The 19,900-nt window shown below is 38.2% G+C and overlaps 1 protein-coding gene across 1 annotated transcript; it reads left to right on the top strand.

Annotated features, from left to right (window-relative positions):
* The first annotated feature begins 82 nt into the window (after nucleotides 1-82).
* On the top strand, nucleotides 83-19,041 carry FBXO9 (F-box protein 9). The gene is made up of 13 exons (XM_064707572.1): nucleotides 83-366; nucleotides 4,151-4,228; nucleotides 5,210-5,368; nucleotides 5,783-5,840; nucleotides 8,202-8,301; nucleotides 11,361-11,491; nucleotides 12,714-12,828; nucleotides 13,356-13,474; nucleotides 13,748-13,838; nucleotides 14,858-14,953; nucleotides 15,672-15,765; nucleotides 16,452-16,606; nucleotides 17,643-19,041. The coding sequence occupies exons 1-13, from the start codon at nucleotides 364-366 to the stop codon at nucleotides 17,749-17,751; spliced, it is 1,308 nt and encodes a 435-aa protein (XP_064563642.1). The 5' UTR covers nucleotides 83-363; the 3' UTR covers nucleotides 17,752-19,041.
* Nucleotides 19,042-19,900: the final 859 nt, after the last annotated feature.

Below are 19,900 nucleotides of genomic sequence, written 5' to 3'. Positions count from 1 at the left end.
TGCGCCGCGGACTACGCTCCCCAGCAGGCCTTGCACCGCGCCGCCGCGGGCGGCAGAGGCGGCACGGGCCGCGGTGCGCTCTGGGATGGGGAGTCCGTGCGGTCGCGCGTCGTAGCGGCCCGCGCGGGAGGCGGCGCTCTGACCTGGCGGGTTCGCCCGGGCCGTGTCCCGCCGCTCCCGCCGCCGGCCCTGCTCGCCGGGAAGATGGCTGCCGTCCGCAGGGCCCGCAGGGACTCCCGCTGCGTGGTGCGCTTCTCCGACCGAGAACTCTGCTAAGTGCCCCTCGTGGGCAGGGAGGACACACGGACCAAGCGGGGGAGCAGAGCCCCCGGGACGGGACAGCGCCGCCCGCGCGTCGGCAGCATGGTGAGCGGGCCCGCGCGGCGGGGGCTCGGCTGTCGGGCAGGGACGGCCGGGCGGGAGCGGGACGAGGGGGGCGTGCGTGGGAGCGGCTCCCTGGCCGAATTGCTGGCAGGCTGCCCTGTCCTCCCTGCCCGCCCCCGGGCACCGGGAGATGCTTGTGGGAAACGTGCCGTGATCCCGCCCCAGCGCGGCTTGCCACGGCCGCCTCCCGCAGGGGGTTTTCATGAGTGGGGCTGCTTGGTTCTGGAGCGATCTAGCCTTCCGTAGGAACGCGTGAACAAAATCCCTGTGTCATTACAGCGGAGCGTGCCCTTCCTTTCCCTTTCTGCCATCAGAAATGTGGTGGCATAAAATCAGTCAGTAATTTAAAGGACTCTGTGGGCCAGGGACTCGAGATGAGTTTGTCATTTAACATACCAGAAATACTCTTTGGTTCGGTATTGCTTTATTGATTGCGTCTCAATATGGATTCAAGTATCCATGATGAGAACTCGATCATTCAAAGTTAAACCGTTTCTATCACACAGGAACTGTTAAAATATCTCATCACGGTTATAAAAGCTCTTGTTTTTGAACACAGTGTTGTTTCTACCACATTTACAGAAAGAGAGGGTGGCTTTCTCATTTTTTTATAAAACCAAGAGGAATGTTAGCTGGCAGTCACTGTTTTGCTTTGCCGTGCTTGCTCCTCCCTGAGTTCTGTATGGTTCACACATAACACAGCCGTGTTCAACTGGTGACGCTCAGCTTCGAACTGTTTCTGATCTTGGTTTTATTTTGCTGAAACAGAGATCAGAACTATTAAAGGTCTTGACGTTACAGACAGTTTAGTGGGCGGTTAATGTACTGTGAGGAAATCAGCATGCAATTACTGATTGCAAGACAAAACTGAACTGTGCAAATAAACTAGTTCTGCATTTGGCAAATGGTTTCTAATGCTTTGCAAGCAAATCAGAATTGAATCTACTCAGCTGACTTCATTTTTTATGAGTTGCCACCTAAATCAGATGTTTACTTTTGACATGTTACCTTTTGGTGGCTTGATAGACTACTACTTTCTTCATGGAAAATGAATCAAGCCAGTCAGCCAGTACACGGTATGATGTCTTCCTTTCAATCAGGATGAAGTCACTGTTCCATGTGACAGCTGACTTGTATCAGGGGAAAGGCCAGCAAGCACAACGATGAATATCTAGATATATCCCCTAAGTAGCAGTTAGAGCACAGTGTTCTGTGGATTTTAGAAACTGTAAGTACAACACAAGTATTCTCAGACTAGGGGCAATGAGCCAATTTGTGCACATTGTGAAGTGCTTTAGGTGTGATCTCATGACCTGTCTGCTGGTGAAGGTCCTTGCTTCACAGTACCTGTGTTTATTCACTTGTCCCAGCAAAATCATAGGGTTTCAGCTGGTCTGATAAACAGTGGAAGGTTGTTAATAGGCATCAGTTTTCCAGCTCATTCCTATGCAGTAGCAATGAATTCGTTGCTTTACCAGTAAGTTCAGAGGGCTGGCCACTTAGGCTGCTGCTACTGCCAAAAGACAGCCCTTTGATATGAGAGGTCACACATGCCTACAGTATAGGGAAGGTAATGGCAGCACTTTGGTTGTAATCAATTTCATGGTGGTTTTTGACAATTTTTAGACTGTAGGCCAGGTCTTCATAGTATTTCTGGTTTGAGTTGAGAGCATATTAAAGTTTCAAAGAGCATCAAATGAGATTTTAGGTGCAGTTCGTCCACTTCTATGTCTGACTGTGACTCAGAAATTAAGAAGTAGGGCAGCTGAATGGAGAGGAGGGGTTGAAAATCAAGAGTTGAACAGATTAGTGAAATGTAAAGTTTTTGAATGAGGTAAACTTCATCCAGCTTCCTAACCTGCTAAGCAGTTTCAAAGCTTAAATCAGTTTGTTTACAGACTTCAGGAGTTAAAGGTTTTAATGGGCGTGGCTTTATGCACCAGAAGCTAGTGTTAATTTAGTTCAGAAATTGGTAATTTCTGCATTTTGCAGATAAAACCAGGCTTATCTGCCCAGACTGGAGAGCTGCCTGGACATAATTCAGCTGCAAACCAGAAGACTTGCATCCTGCACAGACAGAATTAGGCCTCATTTCTGTCAGCCCACAGACATAATAATGCACTTACAGACACCCATTTCAGAGCTAGCTCATTCCTAGGCTGCCTCTGCTTGGCCAACAAAATATTCCTGGATGCTAATAATGTGGTAGGACTATCACAACTCATAGGGCATTAACTGCCTGCAATTAAATTCTGGAATGAAAGCCCATTAAATTTCCCAGTTATTTACTCCTTGCTGAGATTTAATGCCACTACTGTTTTATAGTGTTCTGGCTCACCTGTTTCCTCTACTGGGAAATTAAAAATGTACGGAAATTAAAAATGAGAATGCAGAAGTAGATTGAATATCTGTTTATCTTCAGCCAACCAACCATGTCTGTCAATTGTAAGTGATGAATTATCTGAAACCTCAGTGAAAGCACTTTTAGAAATTACAAACCAGTAAGGTTATGGTTGTTGGGGAGCCTGAAGATACGTTCTAACTCCGGGGAGGTGCTTGTCACCAAAACAGAGAGATTAAAGGTTGCCTTCCCATCACATTTGGTAGTATTCTGTAGTTTGATCAGAACTTCCAAGTGCTCTAAAAATGGTATAAATTTTCTGAGTACAAGAATGCTTTGATTTCTGCACTTTGACTGTGCAGGAGGTAGAGATTTCTTTTTGAGAGCTTGGTAGAATCTCAGTGACAGAATGTCACCTCAAGTCTCTGAGTACCGAGTACAATAGGAAGGAGTGGGAAATAAAACTTTTTTAAGTAGTTGTGATAATCTTAATGTTAGGTTTGCCTGCTTGTAATCTCACTTTGCATTATCTACTTGCAGAACTATAGATGTGAATTTCAGTGCAGAATGGTAGAAAAACTGGTTTGCTTCAGCTGCAGGAAGAACCTTAAACAAATGTCTTAGTTGAGATTTTGCGGTCTTTTTCCCCCTTACTGGCATCTTGCTGTTGTCATTTTAGTGGCTTCACACTAATGCTTGGAATTTGTTTTCCTTTCTTTTAGTATAGACTCCATAAATCTCAGTATATTTCACTATAATAATTAATTTTCATATTTTTAAGTTTTTTTCTTAAACTAGCTAGTTTAACCTCCTACACAGAGCCATGTTAGGTTTAGGCAAAGGTCTTATTTCAGGTTTTATTTGTTTAACCTGTCTCACAGTTGTACTGTAAATAAAACCAACTGTCAAGCTCTCATGATAGCTTTTTATTTCATTTTCCAGTACATTTCTTGTTTAGTTTCACATGTATATGTAAAGTATCTATTGTTGATTCAAAGCACTTTTGTGCTCTTGAAAATATTAAACAAATCAAAACTACTGGTTATCTTTAGAATGAGAAGATAGTGATTAAATTTTAATTTGTTGGACAAAGGACATTATAGTTTAATACTGAAGCTTTTGCTCTGTGCTTTGACACAGACACAGTGTATTTAGTCAGGTATGCTGGTGTATTGCAGCATGGAAGCCTTCAAGTGGTACACAACTAAGCTATGTTGGATTAAAATGCAAAACCCATCTTCATTAAATATGAACTTCATTAATATGGAAGTACAACTGATCTCATTAGTTTTAAAATTAATTTTTATCATCAAAAGGGAAGCATGCTTAATTTTTTTTTACTGTGTGTCAGTATCTGTTGTTCCTGTGAATGTGCTGTGGGGACTTCTGCAGACCCTGTAATGACATTTGACTTTTCTTTACTAGGCAGAAGCTGAAGAAGATTGTCACGCTGATTTGGTAAGAACTGATGACAGTGAAAGATCTGGTGAAGCAAATCTTCAGGTACGTCCCTCATGCTAGTGGGATTTTACAAACATAGTACTGCTGTGAGTTAAACTGCATCACTTACCTTCATTTATTTACCACACATTTGTTGATCTGACAAATGCTTAATCTTCCTGCCCCTCCAAAAGCGAGATAAATTTTGCATTGTGTTCCAAGTGTCACATTCAGTCTTCAGCTATCTCTGTAGATGAAAAGAAAGCTTGTGACAGATCTGGAATTTCTTTGAAGAGCTGTAGAACTTGGACAGCAGTTTCTGTGATCAAATTCCATTTTAACTTGTCACTTTCTACTGGACCAGAAAGCTGATAAAAGCAGTGTAGTAGAAAAGTGTGTTCTCCTACAAGACTAGATTTCTGTGTAGGTGCTCCCCAGAAGTTGTGATGATTGCAAGAGACCTGTAAAGTGTAACTTCAAAGATGCTCCAAAAAAAGGCATGACAGGAATTGCAACTTGTATTATTTCACAGAGCATAGTCCATACCTTTTAAAAGAGAAAGAAGTAAGGTCTTACTTGTATATTATATAAATTGCCATCTTGAATGTTAGAGAACTTAGAATGCTTGTGTACAAAAACCTGGATTTTCTAAATTTTAATATTAAGAGCTAATTGATTTATTGCTTATGATAATTCTACATAAACAAGAACAAACATGATCATGTCTGGAAAGATCACTTTTCTGTGGAATGTTAGGTCATAACCATAGTACTAACAAGCACTTCTTGAAACATCAGTTTTTCTTCTGAGGTGAACAGTCCAGAACAAAGCACTTTAGTTATTGAATGAGACTGAAGAAGTTCTTTTTTGTTTTAATTTACCATAAAACAACTGCTAACTCTCTGTGCCTAAATTCTCTGAAGCCATCAAGACTTGGAAAACATAGTTTTGAAATTCTTTTTTGTGTTTGTACTTTATAATTTCTCCTCAGAAGATATACTGTCTGAATATGTGATACTGTGTAGAATTAATCATGTTTTTTAGGCAGAGCTCCAGATGTTCAGAGCTCAGTGGATGTTTGAGCTTGCCCCAGGTGTGAGTTCTAGTGGGTTGGAACCTCTGCCGTGCAGAGCATCATCAAGAGAACCTGGACTAAAATCTGTCGATGCCAGGGGAAAACAGGAGATAGCAAAAGAGGAAAAGGTACAGAAAAATTGCATAATACTGAGGTTTTATTTGTCTGTATTACTGTTCCACTATAACTTTTCTAAAAGTTAATGCTGAATTAAATCTGGAGAAACAACAGAGGTTATTGTCTCATTGTCTCCATACTAATGTCTACATAATCCTACAGTGATTTTTCTGGTCGTTATGTTTGCCTTGGTGTCACCTTCACAGTCTGCTTTCTGAAAGACTGTGTGTAAAAGGGGTGAGCAGCAGGAATACAGTTAGTTTGTTAACTGGGAATTTCAGTCATCTTATGTCTTGTAGCATATGGGAATGTCTTATTTTGGTATCTCTGTCATAGGTACAGTAGGTAAGATCAAAAATAATTCTAACTCAAATGACTCCTGTTTATAAGGAGTAAAGAACTGCTCTGTGTAATTTATTGTGCAGGCAAAAGAGCTTTTCCTGAAGGCAGTGGAAGAAGAACGAAATGGGGCCCTTTATGAAGGTAATATGAAAGTCTACAATGAACACCCTTATTATAGAGAAATTTACCACCTGCAGATTTATGGGCAAGGCTTCATGGTGCCAGTGAGCCTAAACTATGGGCTAACAGTGGTTTGAGAGCTCCATCATTCAGATAAGCAAACAGACATGCTATAGAAGGAACCATTATATCAGTTCTAAGGTTGAGGTAAAGTAAAAATTACATCAAGGAAGGAATTTGTAACTTTCAGGCAATATAACAGTATCTTAGAATGCCTCTTTATGTGACTTCTGCAACTTGAAATTAGCATAATAATTAATTAAGGCACTAAACTATTTCCTATGCTCACAGTTCTCATCATTCTACTGTGAACAAATCTACTGCTTTTATGCTTTGTTGTTTGGTTTTGGGAGTTTTTTGGTGTTTTTTTTTTTCTTTTTTTGGAGAGGGCTCTTTGGGTTTGGGGGTTTTTGGGTTTTTTTTTGGTTTTTTTTTTATTAACACAGCGTGCTAAAATAGCTTTTTCAGGAATTCCTGCAGTGGACATTCAAATCTGGTAGTCTTTGAGGTTTGTCATAAAATATTTAAGGTACTTAGCTTGCTTACCTGCACTCTTGCTATCAGCAGTAGTAAAAATGGAAATTCAAAGGTTTTTTTTCTTATATTTAGTTTTCAGAGTCTAGAGAGTAAGAAGACTGTTCTAACTTCCAAGTTCTGTAGGTCATTAGTGGAGATACCAATTTTCTGTTTCTTTCTCCCATGAAAGAAAGCAAAGCAGAATGTATGTGCCATCCTGCTCATCCACCAGAGGCTTGGCCACTGTGTTTAAAGTGCAGGTGCAAAATAATTCAAGATACAGAAATCTGAGAGAATTCTGGAAGCTCCTGAATGCAGCCACCTGCTGAATACAAAATTTTCATTCCATCATGGGAATTTTTCTTCATTTTCAAGGGATTTCTGGTTGTTGTTTCATATCTCATATTAACTGAGAGAAATATGAGTCCTCTGTAGTTAATAAAATCAGTTGTCTCAGTTTCAATTTGTTACATTTTTTTACAGGGCACAATTACTTTAGGCTAAGATATGGTGGGTGTTTGGTAAAGGATTAAATGCACAGTAAAAAATATGTCAGAACTAAAAATCTAAAACTAAAAAGCAGGAAAGAAATACTAATATCTAACAGTTCCAGTCACAAAAGTGTTTCAGACATCTGGATTGCTTGAATATGAATTCATCTTTCTCAATTGAATTCGACTTGAAACTTAGAGAAACTAAACTGATCTATTTCTACACATAGATCTCTATGAGCTAACTCCTTATTCTGAAAAAGTACATGAGGTTTTTAGTTTAGATCTATATGATCCATGAGATCTTAGGGGCACGGTCCTATGCCAGACACAGATATATTACTGAGCACATGTTGAGACATCTGTTTTCAGAGCAGGATTTTATTTGCTGACCTTGCCCAGGTCACCAGAATCCAAGCCTGCTTCTAAAATCTGCTGATACCTGGTGTTTGTGAGACAGTTATGTGCTGCAGCTTGTTCTTGCTTAAGTACAGTTCCGGCCTTGTCTGCAAGATTAAATGCTAAAGTTGAGACTGATCTCTATTTAGCTGGCTCCTGGTATTTCCAAACCTCAACTGCCAGAGGATACAATTTGTCAGTCACTGGCCCTGACATGAACTCAAGGAAATAGGAACATTTACCAGTCCCAAACTCAAGTTTCTCAGACTCATCAGACAAATTCTGAGTTCCATGCTCACTGATGTTCTATTTGAGTTTTGGTTTTAAGAGTCCAAGCTGAAGAAGAATTGCCCTCTGATCTTGGTATCATTATGTCAGAATACAAAGAAACATATACATGCATACATGATTTTACTACTGGTATTAAAATAGATTGAATGTGCTTGCATCAAATTAATTTAAATTAAGAAGGATTCACAGAGCAGACTCAGGAGGAAGACATTCTGCAGCTTAAATAACAGTTTGTTGCCACAGTAGTGTTCCTGAACCTCTTTCTCTGGGAAATCTTTGCAAGTGCCAGGCACCAAACAACATCAGGAGTTTGTAATGTTCTAGTGTAAAATTTTCTACTCCATAGTTGAATTTGTGGTAATGAAGATAAATCTGTAAAAGCTGAGCTAACTCTTTATTCTGAAAAAGTGCATGAGGTTTTTAGTTTTGAAAACAGGTCTTTAATGTTCCTCTCTTCTATATTGAATTTAAACCTAGCAGTTTAGACTAAACAAGCTTTCCTAGGCAGGGGCATTTTCCACTTTTTTAGTACTTTTAGGTGAAACTATCTCTCTGAAAATAGTCTTTTCTTTGATAAGCTAGTATGGACATGGGATATGTTTGAACATCAAACCTTTATTTCCAGCCATCAAGTTTTATCGTCTAGCCATGCAGCTTGTACCTGATATAGAATTTAAGATCACCTATACACGGTCCCCAGATGCTGATGGAGTTGGAAAGAGGTGGTGAGTATGAAATTTTACTAATTAAGTGCGTAGGAGTACTGAAACATGGCATTTTTTTCTGAAGGATATCAATATTCTGCTGTAATAAGCAGTTGTCAGTCTCTTAGTATCTGGAAAACTTACCCACTCTCACTTGAGTAGACTGTATTTTCTGAAGACAGTAAAAGGCTTGTTTGGAACTAGCTAATTTCAGGGGGAAGGATTACAAAGAGTTATGCTGTTACTTAATAAAAAAAAAGCATCAGTCACTATTTTGATTTTTGATTTTCAGATTTAGGATGATATACAAAGTTGTAGATGGCAAAAAGATGAATCAGTTAAAGCTTCATACTAATAAAATAAGCATCTTAATTAAGCAAAGGAATAATCAGTTCTTGTGCCAACACAGCCAAACAGGAGCATTTTCAGTAGAGCAATGTATTTTGAAGCTCAGAGACTGCAAACTGCATAGTCTAGTCTTTGTGCAGTGACTTAAGGCTGCCCTAACTTGAGTCCAAAACTCATGTTTAAGGAGGGCCACAACTTCTGTTCCAGCCCCTGCAGCATAACATAGGCAAGTTTATGAAACAGCTTCCCAGATTCTTGCTTGCTCATAGCAGCTATTGGTGCCCCTGATAGCTGCATCAAAAAATCCAGAGTTTTAACATGGAGAAGGAAAAAGGAAAGCACAACCGTGTCACTGTGGTATTACTAGCTCAGTCTTGTTGCCCCAGGACGTACAGCTCCAATGCAGCTGTTGACTTAATATAAAAGAGTGCAGGATGAGCTAAGTGCTTTATTTTCATCCATTAGTTTCATATCTGAATGTGTTGCTGGCATGAAATCTTTGCTGTGCATTTGTGCACTAGGAAAACTACTGAATCGTGTGCTATAGTCATGTAAAAACCTTGGTTTTTATACGATTATTTTCTTACTTTAGCATCATTTTCTCTACTCCATTAGGACTCTCTGAGCTGAAATTGAGCAGGAGTGGTCCTTCTGGAGGGTGGGAAGGCTCTGTAGAGAGATCTGGATATTCTGGATCAATGAGCCAAGACCAGTTGTGTGAATTTCAGCAAGGCCCAGTACTGGATCCTGGGCTTGGATCACAACAACCCCATGCAGAGCTACAGGCTGGGGACAGAGTGGCTGGAAAGCTGCCTGTTGGAAAAGGACTGTGGGGTCCTGCTTGATAGGACATTGGCTGAACATGAGCCAGTGTGTGCCCAGGTGCCCAGGAAGGGCAGTGCCATCCTGGCCTGTACCAGCAATAGTGTGGGCAGCAGGAGCAGGGCAGGGATTGTCCCCCTGCACTCAGCACTGCTGGGGCCACACCTCCAGTGCTGGGTCCAGCTCTGGGCCCCTCACTGTGAGAAAGACACTGAGGGGCTGGAGTGAGTCCAGGGAAGGGCAGTGGGGCTGGGGCAGGGTCTGGAGCACAAGGGCTGTGAGGAGCAGCTGAGAGACCTGGGGCTGTTTAGCCTGGAGAGGAGGAGGCTCAGGGGAGATCTTACTGTTTTCTACAACCACCTGAAAGGAATTTGTATTGACGTAGAGGTTGGTCTCTTCTCCCAAATAACAAGCAACAGGACAAGAAGAAATGGCCTCTGGGTGTGCTTTGGAGTGAATATTGGGAAAAAATCTTCCCAGAAAGGGTTGTCAAGCTGTACTTGAGCAGGGTACCCAGAGAAGAGGTTGAGTCATCTTGCCTGGAGGTATTTAAAAGATGTGACATGTGGCAGTTAGGGACATGGTTTAGTGCCGGGTGAATGGTTGGGCTTGATGATCTCAGAGGTCTTTTCCAGCCTAAATGATTCTACAGTTCTGTGGATTTTTATTTGGTCTTTTAAGTGTTGCTGTACTGTTCCGAGCACTTTGTGGCAGTGAGGGAAAAACAGCCCATAGTCTCAACTGTTACTCTGCTGTTTAAAAGCAGTGTTTGCAGAGATGTATTTCTTGGGAGAGATTTTAGTTTGTGATTTCTGAATTACTGTTGTAGGTGTTTCATAGAGTCTTGATGAGATAATCAAATTACACAATTAGATTTGAAAAACCAATTTACAGTGTGGCCTGTAGGTACTGGGATTGACCATCACCCTCATCAAAATAAAGGAAGGTATGTTCAGTACAACTTCCTCCTGTAGTCTTAGGACAGGTCCAAACATAATTGTCTTCTCTATGATACTTCAAAACCCATTGGTAGGTCTACCAGTTGCTTGCTTATATTCTCAACTCATTCTAGTAGCTTGTTTAGAGTAGAATTGAACGGTATTAAAAAGTAACTCTAAGATTTCTTAACTAGCCGTATACCAAGTCAGGGAAAGAAACACGGTTTGTGATGTGCTCAGGGAGTTTTGTGTCGTTTGTGGGTATTTGGGGCAAGCAAGCAGGCAGCTATTAAAAGATCATATTATGATATACAAGTTAAATTTAGATTTCTTTTATTAATGTGGTAATGTTCTTCTATCACTTAGTAATCCTTCAAATTTACTGATGAGTAGCAAGCTTGTTGTTTCTGTTCTACTATCTTGTTCTGGCCCCTGAAATTTATTATTTCTGCCTATTTACAGAATAGGTACAAAAGTAGTTTTCCTTCATTACTGTTGAACCAAGGATCACTCTTCAGTGAATAAAACGAACATGAAAAATAATCCTTAATTGTTTCCAATATCTTATATCTTGAGAAGGATTACTAAATACAACTTTCATTAACAACACTTTATCTCCTGCTTTTGCCATATCTTAGACAAAGTAAAAGAAAGATGAGATTTTTCTTTTCATGAGGTCAAGAAATTCTTCAATAACTTCAATAAAAAAACTGAAATACAAAATAAAAAACTGGGATGGGAATTTAATGAAAAAGCCCCAGTTGTTACTCTCAGAGCCATTCCAGCAATGTCTTAATGACCTTAATCATATTTCAGTAGTTGTTTTATTGTATGATGAAATGTGATTGCTTTAAAAATGTACAGGGAACAACTCTAATGAATGGGAGTATGGCAGTGGATTGATGCTAAGATGAGGACATCTGTTGGTATGTTTTATCCAATGTTACAGTGTTGGCATTGCCCTTTTTCTAGTGTTGAGGATAGCAAAGAGGATGACAAAATGGCAGATCTCCTGACGGATTTCCAGCAGCAGTTAACTCTTCAGGAATCTTCAGTCAAACTTTGTCAGCCTGAAGTTTATGTCAACCAGACCCACATCTCAGGTAAGAGTTAAGATACTCTGTAAGAGTTGAGAGGCAGAATTTATATTGATGTTTCACTTCATTAAAACATTTCTCTCCTTCATTCAAAAGTCACCTTTGAAGAAGTGAGTATATTATCTCTTTATTTACTTCTGCAGCTAGATATAAAGGAGAAAAAATTATCAGCTAGGTAAACAATGTTGTTCTCATACAACATTGTAATGTAAAGACAAGCTTGTCTTTATCACACAAGCTTTTTCCAGGTAGTATTTCTGAGTAGATCAGAGGCATACTTAAAAGTTGCAACTTCTAGAAATGGACTTGCTGAAGTAAGCGTATTCCAGTTTGCTTTCCCGTTCTTTTAGTTTGGTTTTAAAATACAGTTACTACTACAATTTTTAAGTTTGAGTAAGAAGCAATTGTTTTGTAGACTATGAATCTTTACATTTCTTGATTTCTTTTGATTCTGTCTGAGATTTTTGCAACAAGTATGTTTTCAGGGTCAGAAAGACTAAATAACAGAGCTAGAAAGTCTTTTGAAGGTTAATGACTTTCAGTGCTTCAGTTCTGGGACAGTTATCCTGAGACTTCCTTATGAGATCTAAATTGTAGAGAGTGTATATGAGCTATGATCTCTCTTAAAAACAGATGGCTTGGTTCTGCATCCTAAATTATCAGTTGCACTTTGAAATCTTGGCCTGATCTCCTTTGATCTGGTCAAGGAAAGAAAATAAAGTAAGTGAAGCAAATCAAAACATAAAGAAAACAGGGTTTTAAACATTATTTTATTTTAATAACTGGTGCATTGTGCACTTGGGAAAATGTATTTTCTTCTTTTACCTGTAAAGACAAGATGTTGCAGACATTACTCTAAAATTATATCAGGACATGTGTCCTTGGAGAAGCAGTGTTGGTCTTTCTAGATTTATATTGTACTTTCCTGCCAGTCCTGTGTTATAGTATCTTTTTTACTGACTTTTTTTATAGCAGGAGGAAAACTTTTAATAAATCACATCAGCTTCAGAAGTTAGTAGGCTAAAAAGGATCAAAAGGATCCTTTATGGACATCACATGTTATCTATAGTGACCTTTTAAGTTAATTTTTTTCATTCTCTGGCATTGGGCTACAATGTGAAAAGTAGAATTTTTTCTACTTTTCTACTTTCAAAAGCCATACCTGGAATTATGAATCACCTGTTGATTTACAGGTTGCATCTAACAAGGATTTCTTTTCTCTCTTTAGCGTTGCCTATGGAAGTACTAATGTACATTTTCCGATGGGTGGTTTCAAGTGACTTGGATCTGAGATCATTGGAGCAATTATCTCTTGTTTGCCGAGGATTTTACATTTGTGCCAGGTATTGTAGATAATTTATCTAGAATGAAGCTGCTCTTTTTGCACTAGTATATCCTGCTTTTCCTTCCCACAAACATTCTCATGTTAAGCTCCTCACAGTGCTAATCAGTTTCTCAATACACTACTAAATGTGAGATAGATTACTTTACTGTAATAAAAATCTAGCAGAAAGTATTACTTGTTCTACTTTGTTTGTAAATTAGTGTTTAAGGTTTGTAGAATATTGTTGTCATGCTCATATAGCCACACAGAGATGTGCAAGGCTGCTGCAATGTTGTGGTTCTGTACTTGGATGAAAATGACATTCTGTCAGTCTGTTCCTCAGTTTCACTGGGAAGAGGAAAAGGCTTTCAAACACTCCAGGATGAAGTAAATTAGTCAAGGGTTTTAAATTATGAGCTATTTTTGTTCAAGAAAGTTTCTTTTAGTTGCATCCAAATTAAGTAAGAGAGTGTTACTTTGATATATAAAAGCTAAACAGAGTTTGTAGGGAAGTTATGGGGTTTGCTTTTTTCTTGTTTTCACTAGAGATCCTGAAATCTGGCATCAAGTCTGTTTGAAAATATGGGGCAGGAGCTGCAATAAACTTGTTCCATATGCATCTTGGAGGGACATGTTTTTGGAAAGGCCTCGCGTTCGATTTGATGGTAAGCTGTACTTTTGGAAATATTTGTAATTGTGCAACAGAAACAATCAGGTGGGTTTGATGTTTGTGATTTTGTTAGACCTAGTCTGAATTTGTTTGTGCATTTCAATTTGTAGAGTATCTGCAAATAGAAGGGAAAGGTGCAAGAGATGAAAATAAAAACTTCCATGTATTTAAGTAACAAAACCATACTCAAAAGTGTTAGATTATTGGCTTTTTCATCATAAATACTTTATGTTCTTAGTTTTTGTTTGTATATCTTCCTTTTCTGTAGGTGTATATGTCAGCAAGACAAAATACATACGTCAAGGAGAACAGTCTCTTGATGGTTTCTACAGAGCATGGCACCAAGTGGAATATTACAGGTAGAACTGTAGTGCAATGAGTGAGTGAAATGTTTCTCTCTTAAGTTCTTTAAATCCACCCCTGGCTATCACAGACAATAATTCTGTAAAACTGAATGGGGCTGCTGCAGTGTGTAAAGCAATGTGTATTTTTTGAGAATAGGTTTTAGAAATAGAATCTAATAATAGATCTAATAATAGAATTCTATGAATTAGAAATGAGCTTAGAGACATGTTTCATGCTCACTTAAACTATGTCACATGGCAAAAGCTTATAACAGTTTATACTTACCTACAGATTTCTTTCCCTAAACAACTTTTGTTTTACATGTCTGATACAACACGACACAATTCAGCAAAGAGAATACATGTGATTATACAAGAGCAATCATTTAGCATATGTGTAATCAGTTGTAAAAATCAAGAGGCTGAGCTTTCTCATCTTGCTGTAAATGCCTTGCCATTTATTTCCTCAGCCTGATTTTTTGCTGTTGTTCATCTTGCTGCTCCCAGCATTTATTGTTTCATTCTGCCCTCTCTTCTGAGGCTGGAAACTGTTCATAGAAACCATTGAACCTGATGGCTATTGCTGTAGTCTCAAATATTAGCACAGTACTTGAGTACTGCAAAAATCCATCAGGTTCCTGAACCTGAGAAAGTCCATAGGACATTACTAATTTTGTATTGATACTGTAATTTAGATTTTGTTGCATTGGTCTCAGTGGATAGGAATGGAGAAACTTGGAGGTCAGTTTTGATGCCAGTTTTGATGCCAGATGTCAGTTTTAGCAACCTTGCTTTGGTAGAGGTGACAAAACTTCATAACTCTTCATAACTTCCTCTTTTAATATTCATAACTCTCTTTTGATTTCTGATCTCTTTTATTTTCTGTCATGCGTGAAGAAATGTGTTTTCAAATGCTATTACCAATTAAGTTCTAAATCCTTCTGTGTAACATCCTGATTTTAAAAGCAAACAAACAGTAAACCAGGAAAAGAATATATTTTCTAGGTTTGCACTGTGTAATTATGTTTTTGCAGGTATTTGAGATTCTTTCCAGATGGTCAAGTTATGATGCTAACAACTCCTGAAGATCCTCAGTCTATAGTTCCTCGCTTACGGACTAAAAACACAAGGTTATTGAAATAAAGTATTTGGCTCTGCAGTTTTCATTTTGCTTTTACCCAGCAATTTCTATTTATTTCTGTCTCAGATTCTATATCCTATCTTAGCAAATCAATGTTATTTGTAAGCAAAACAATGTTATTTATATTATGTTATAGATATTTATAATTCTCTCCTAAGAACTACAAATAATTTTTATCTTTATGCAAAAATATCTTTCATTTTAAGGTCCTGATATTGTAATTAGATTTCCTTTGTGGATTATGTGATTTGAAATTTTTAAGGCAAGTAGATGGAATAATCCTTTTAAAGATACTATTTCATTACTGCCTGCCTTTTCACACTTCCTTAACAGAAGGAAAGTGAAGATTTCAGTGGGATAGGTTGCAATTAGTACTTTTTGATGTTTGGACATAAAAACATAGAAAATCGTTTGCAGCTTCAAAACAGGTTTGAGCTGTTCACCAGAAATCTATAAATATTTAGCAGTAGGCTAGGTAGAACCAACTAACTTAGGTTTACTGTCCTGTTTGGGAAAATTAGAAGCAAGTTTCCAAAGTGTTTTCACCATTTAATATCATTGATTAGGCTTTACTGAATGGAAATAAGAAATAGTTTGTATCATTATGCTATGTAGTCAGTTTTTGTTTCATTGCTGATGCACATCACACTTTTGAGACGCAGAATATTTTTATGTCCTTGACATTATCCTCCTTTTTAACCTTCCAGAACAGATGCAATCTTGCTTGGCCATTATCGCCTTTCCCAGGAAACAGACAATCAAACCAAAGTATTTGCTGTAATAATGAAGAAAAAGGAAGAGGTAGGTAGAAAAATAGAATAGAGGAGAAATAGATTTACAAGATTTTACTCAGACTGAATGCTTTAAGGGACCCAAAGATTTGCCTTACACCAAAAAATTAAAAAAACTTTTAAACAGTTTAAAAATAAAATATAAATAATAAGCATAGTGATGTCACTTACATTTGTCCCCGAATCTGTAAGAATTTATTAAGGCAGATAAATACCTGGTTCAAATTGAAGCAGTTGTTCTCCCCCTTAGTTTCCATTTATGGTGCTATTAGGTATCAACATCATTAACAGGAAAGAAGGATGAACAGGTCATTTTCTGAGAACAGATTTGACTGTGTGCAGTTATGTTCCACAACATTTAGTAAAACTAGATAAGCAATATTTGTTAGTTGAACTCTGAATTATTTTACCCACTTACTTACAAATTCTTCTGATGACCAAAGTGCTAGTCAAGAAAGACTTTTGAAGAGGTAGTGTTACAGTGACTGTGCACAGTTGTGTGGTGTCCTGCATGCTTCTTTCGCTTTCTGTGAAAACTTCTTCCATCATTAACATACACATTTATGTATTTTGAAGGAACCAGTAGTACTTATTTTTGTATGAGAGATTTACCAATCTGGTCTCACAGTTACTTAGGATAAACAGTTGCACAATGTGTTCTTTGTAGGTCACGAAACTTCTCATTTCTCTGTACAGAAACCAGTTGATTACCACAAATACAGGTATTTCCGCCGAGTTCCTGCTCAAGAAACCGATCACAGTTTCCATGTAGGACTGCAGTTGTGCTCCAGTGGGCGCCAGAGGTTCAACAAACTTGTGTGGATACATCATTCTTGTCACATCACTTGCAGGTGAGTAAATGGAGAACAAGAGCAAAGAAAGATATTGAACTGTAGCATTAAAGGTGGCATTAATTTGTCCAGTGCTAAGTACAGAAAATGTAGAGTCTGATACTTTGGTGGCTTTAACAAAATGTAATGAAAACAGTAACTGGTCCTGATTTGAAATACATAATGAACTTTTATGTAAAGAAATCCCAAGATTTTAGTAACCCGTTTTAATGATAATAGGAAGTTTCCTAAGTAGTGTAACTATAGTTTTTTTAGCTTTTTAAAGGATTTATGCAGAATGTTTGATTTCAGAACTGAATCAGGGTTGAATGACTTAATGTGGTGTTAGTGAGGGGGTATGGAAAGTATATATTCATTAAGATATATATCTTTTCCACTGTGGATGTGCAGACTAAAGATGTTTGTACTTTTCACATGAGAATTCTAATGTTACTAACTATATAATTCAGCATGCAGAATATGGGCATGTGACCAGCCCTTCTGATCATTTGCCAGGCAGGAGCCATGACCTCTGTTCTTGCACCTGACACTCCAAATTACTGGCGAGTTGGCTTTCCAGATATTTGATGTTGGCAGTTAGGGTGGATTTACTCCTTGTCTTCCAGTGCTCTTAATATTCAGTTTTTCTATAGGAACATAGCTTAGCTATTGAGCTGTGAGAATATAAAATGCAGGAAATAAACTACTTGGGGGTTGAGGGTATAGGTAACTTCCATAAACAGAAAAATTGCTTTTGTAAAAGCTAGTGTTGTCATACCTAGTTTATATTGCAGACATTCTTTTCAGCATGAAGTTTCTGTACTGCTCAGGTCTTGGAGCTCATAATAAGAGTGGAAAGAGAAAGTGGTTTCTTAGGTATGAATGTAGAAGTGGATTCTGTATAGTGTAATTCAGCTAAAAGTCAAATGCTTTCAGAACAAGACATTACAAAAGACACTTTATTCCAATTGTAGTTTGATGCACACACTGTACTATGGAACATAGGGACTCAAACAGCAACTTGTGTCTCATTTAACTTTTACAATGCTCTTTGCAGATCAACTGGTGAGACAGCTGTTACTACTTTTGACATTGACAAAATGTACACCCCTTTGTTCTTTGCACGAGTGAAGAGTTTTACTGCATATTCAGAAAAGCCGCTCTAAGAAACACCTTCTCCTCTCACAACTTTTGCATGAGTAAAAGGTTGTAGCTAATAAGCACTTAAGTTATAAATGTGTATATATTTGGAGCATTTTAAAATTCTGGGAAATTTCTTGAAGGCAGTATGTTCTATTTGATTGAATTGCTGGTATTTTGTTTTGAGATTTTGTTTTGATTTTTGTTTTGAGAAGCTAATGGTTGTTAAACACCTTTTATCTGTGATAAGTATTTGATAAACAAAGTTTTGTTGGGTTTTTTTAAAAATATATTTTTAAATCAGTTTGCTTAAAATGTGAATCTTCATCTGCCTAGACACCAATTTGTTCAAAAGGAATCAATAGGAAAATGTCACTGTTCATGGGACAGTGTGTATGGTCTCTGCTGAAGACTTGAAATGTGAAAAGGGAAAAAAGTTTTCATCTGTTAAACTCTGTGACCTAAAAGAACTTCAAATAAATGTTTTCTTTAATTAAACTTATTTTGTTTGCCTTTAAGATCTGGCATTTTGTTGACATCAACCTTAAGGAAAAACCGTCAATGGCGAGCAAGCACAAAATATAAAATTTAACTGCAGAGGTACATTCCCACCAATGCAGTGATGTCAGTTTGTCATCAGTGTAATTAGATCTTGGTAGAAGTTCAGTGGAGCCTGCCTTCTCCACAGGATGTGCGTGGAGGGGAGAGGGATACAGGCAGTGAATTGTTCCCTTGTGCTGTGGGATGAGTTTGCAGGTACGTGGCCCTGCTTGGGCAGTGTCACAGTGCAGGGGTGAAATGGTGCTGTGTACTGCTTGTGCACTGCCCTGGTGTGAACACACAGGTAAGCAGGGCTCACTTGGACATGATTGTTACCTGCTACAACCCATCATCTAACCTTGCCACACATGCTGTAAACCCTTTGAGCATTTGTTTTACTAAATAAATTTTGAGGCTGCTGTAGATGTTCAGGTGCTGTGTACTGCTAATCATGAAGTGTTCCTTGAGGTCTGGTACAGGTACTGTACGCTGCTTCTCCTGCATTTATCGCTTGGGGGTGTAGTGCAGACATTGTAATGCTGCTTATTATGTGTGTATCTTGGATCCTGGAAGAACTGAAGCTTTTTACTGTAGGTTTTTTTTAAGCCATTTTGCATTATTTACCTTTGACCGTCTTGTTTTAAAATACTGACCTGGACTTGAGGACTAAAATATGGAAGCTGTGGAAAGAACTATACTTGTTCTATAATTTATAAACTGTATCTTTGCAAGGAGCTAAATGATTAAAAAATACATCAATAAATTATGATTTTGAACATGCAATCACTTGCAATTTCTTATTTTTCCAATAAATTCTTATTGTCATACAGTTAATGGTGATTAGTTATGAGCTACCATGCATAAACTACATGCCAGGCAAGATTGACAAGTGGAATTAACCTCTTAATGACGTTTTATTTCACTACTTACAGATTATCTGAGAAAAGCAGAGAAGTTTTCAGGTACATGAGTTCTCAATAAGGATGTGTATATCTCAAAGTTGATGATGATTCTAGCTAGTAGTAAGAATCTGCCTACAAGACTTTGGTCTGCATCCCTAGACTGCAGTTTCACTTAGTACTTCATAAACAGAATGTTTAATAAAGAGTCTGTTGTGTTCTCATTACTCAAAGGAAAAGCAACTGCATAAAATATCTGCTTGAGGTTCTGAAATATTGCATAGTTTGTGAACAGGAAAATCTGTTAATTACCTACACTTTTTGTTGAGGGTGAAAGGTAAAGGTCTGATTCTGCCTGCTGAAAAAGTCAAAGTTTTGCCAGAAGAGTCAGATGGTGATAGTGATTATTAGTTTAGGTACAGCCTTGTCCAGTAAGCAAGTTGGATGTGATAGAGGAGCCTTTTAACTCAGAGCTCTTTTCATACCAAGACTTTGTTGCTTCTTCTGACCTTTTGTTTTTCCTTGCTTTGGCCATGTATTGGTCCGAGCATAAGGAAAAGATAGCTAGCTACAAATAGAGATGTTGATTCAACAGAAGTCTCAAGCAATGATTATTTTGAGATGTTATGAATTTCACCAAGATTTTATGAATTTCACCAAGAAAATTATCTGAACCTTCTATCTCTGAGACTGAGATGTGATGAATATGCTTGCAATAAGCAATTTAAGAGTCAAG

Source organism: Zonotrichia leucophrys, chromosome 3 (assembly GCF_028769735.1).
Source record: "Zonotrichia leucophrys gambelii isolate GWCS_2022_RI chromosome 3, RI_Zleu_2.0, whole genome shotgun sequence".
Classification (NCBI taxonomy): Eukaryota; Metazoa; Chordata; class Aves; order Passeriformes; family Passerellidae; genus Zonotrichia; species Zonotrichia leucophrys.
The sequence above is the reverse complement of the archived record's forward strand: the minus strand, read 5'-3'. Positions and strand labels throughout refer to the sequence as shown.

Excerpts from the sequence above, each read along its gene's own strand:
- FBXO9 (XM_064707572.1), top strand. Across the intron at positions 5,369-5,782 it reads AGATAGCAAAAGAGGAAAAG|GCAAAAGAGCTTTTCCTGAA; the intron begins GTACAGAAAAAT and ends TTTATTGTGCAG. Across the intron at positions 15,766-16,451 it reads TAATGAAGAAAAAGGAAGAG|AAACCAGTTGATTACCACAA; the intron begins GTAGGTAGAAAA and ends TTCTCTGTACAG.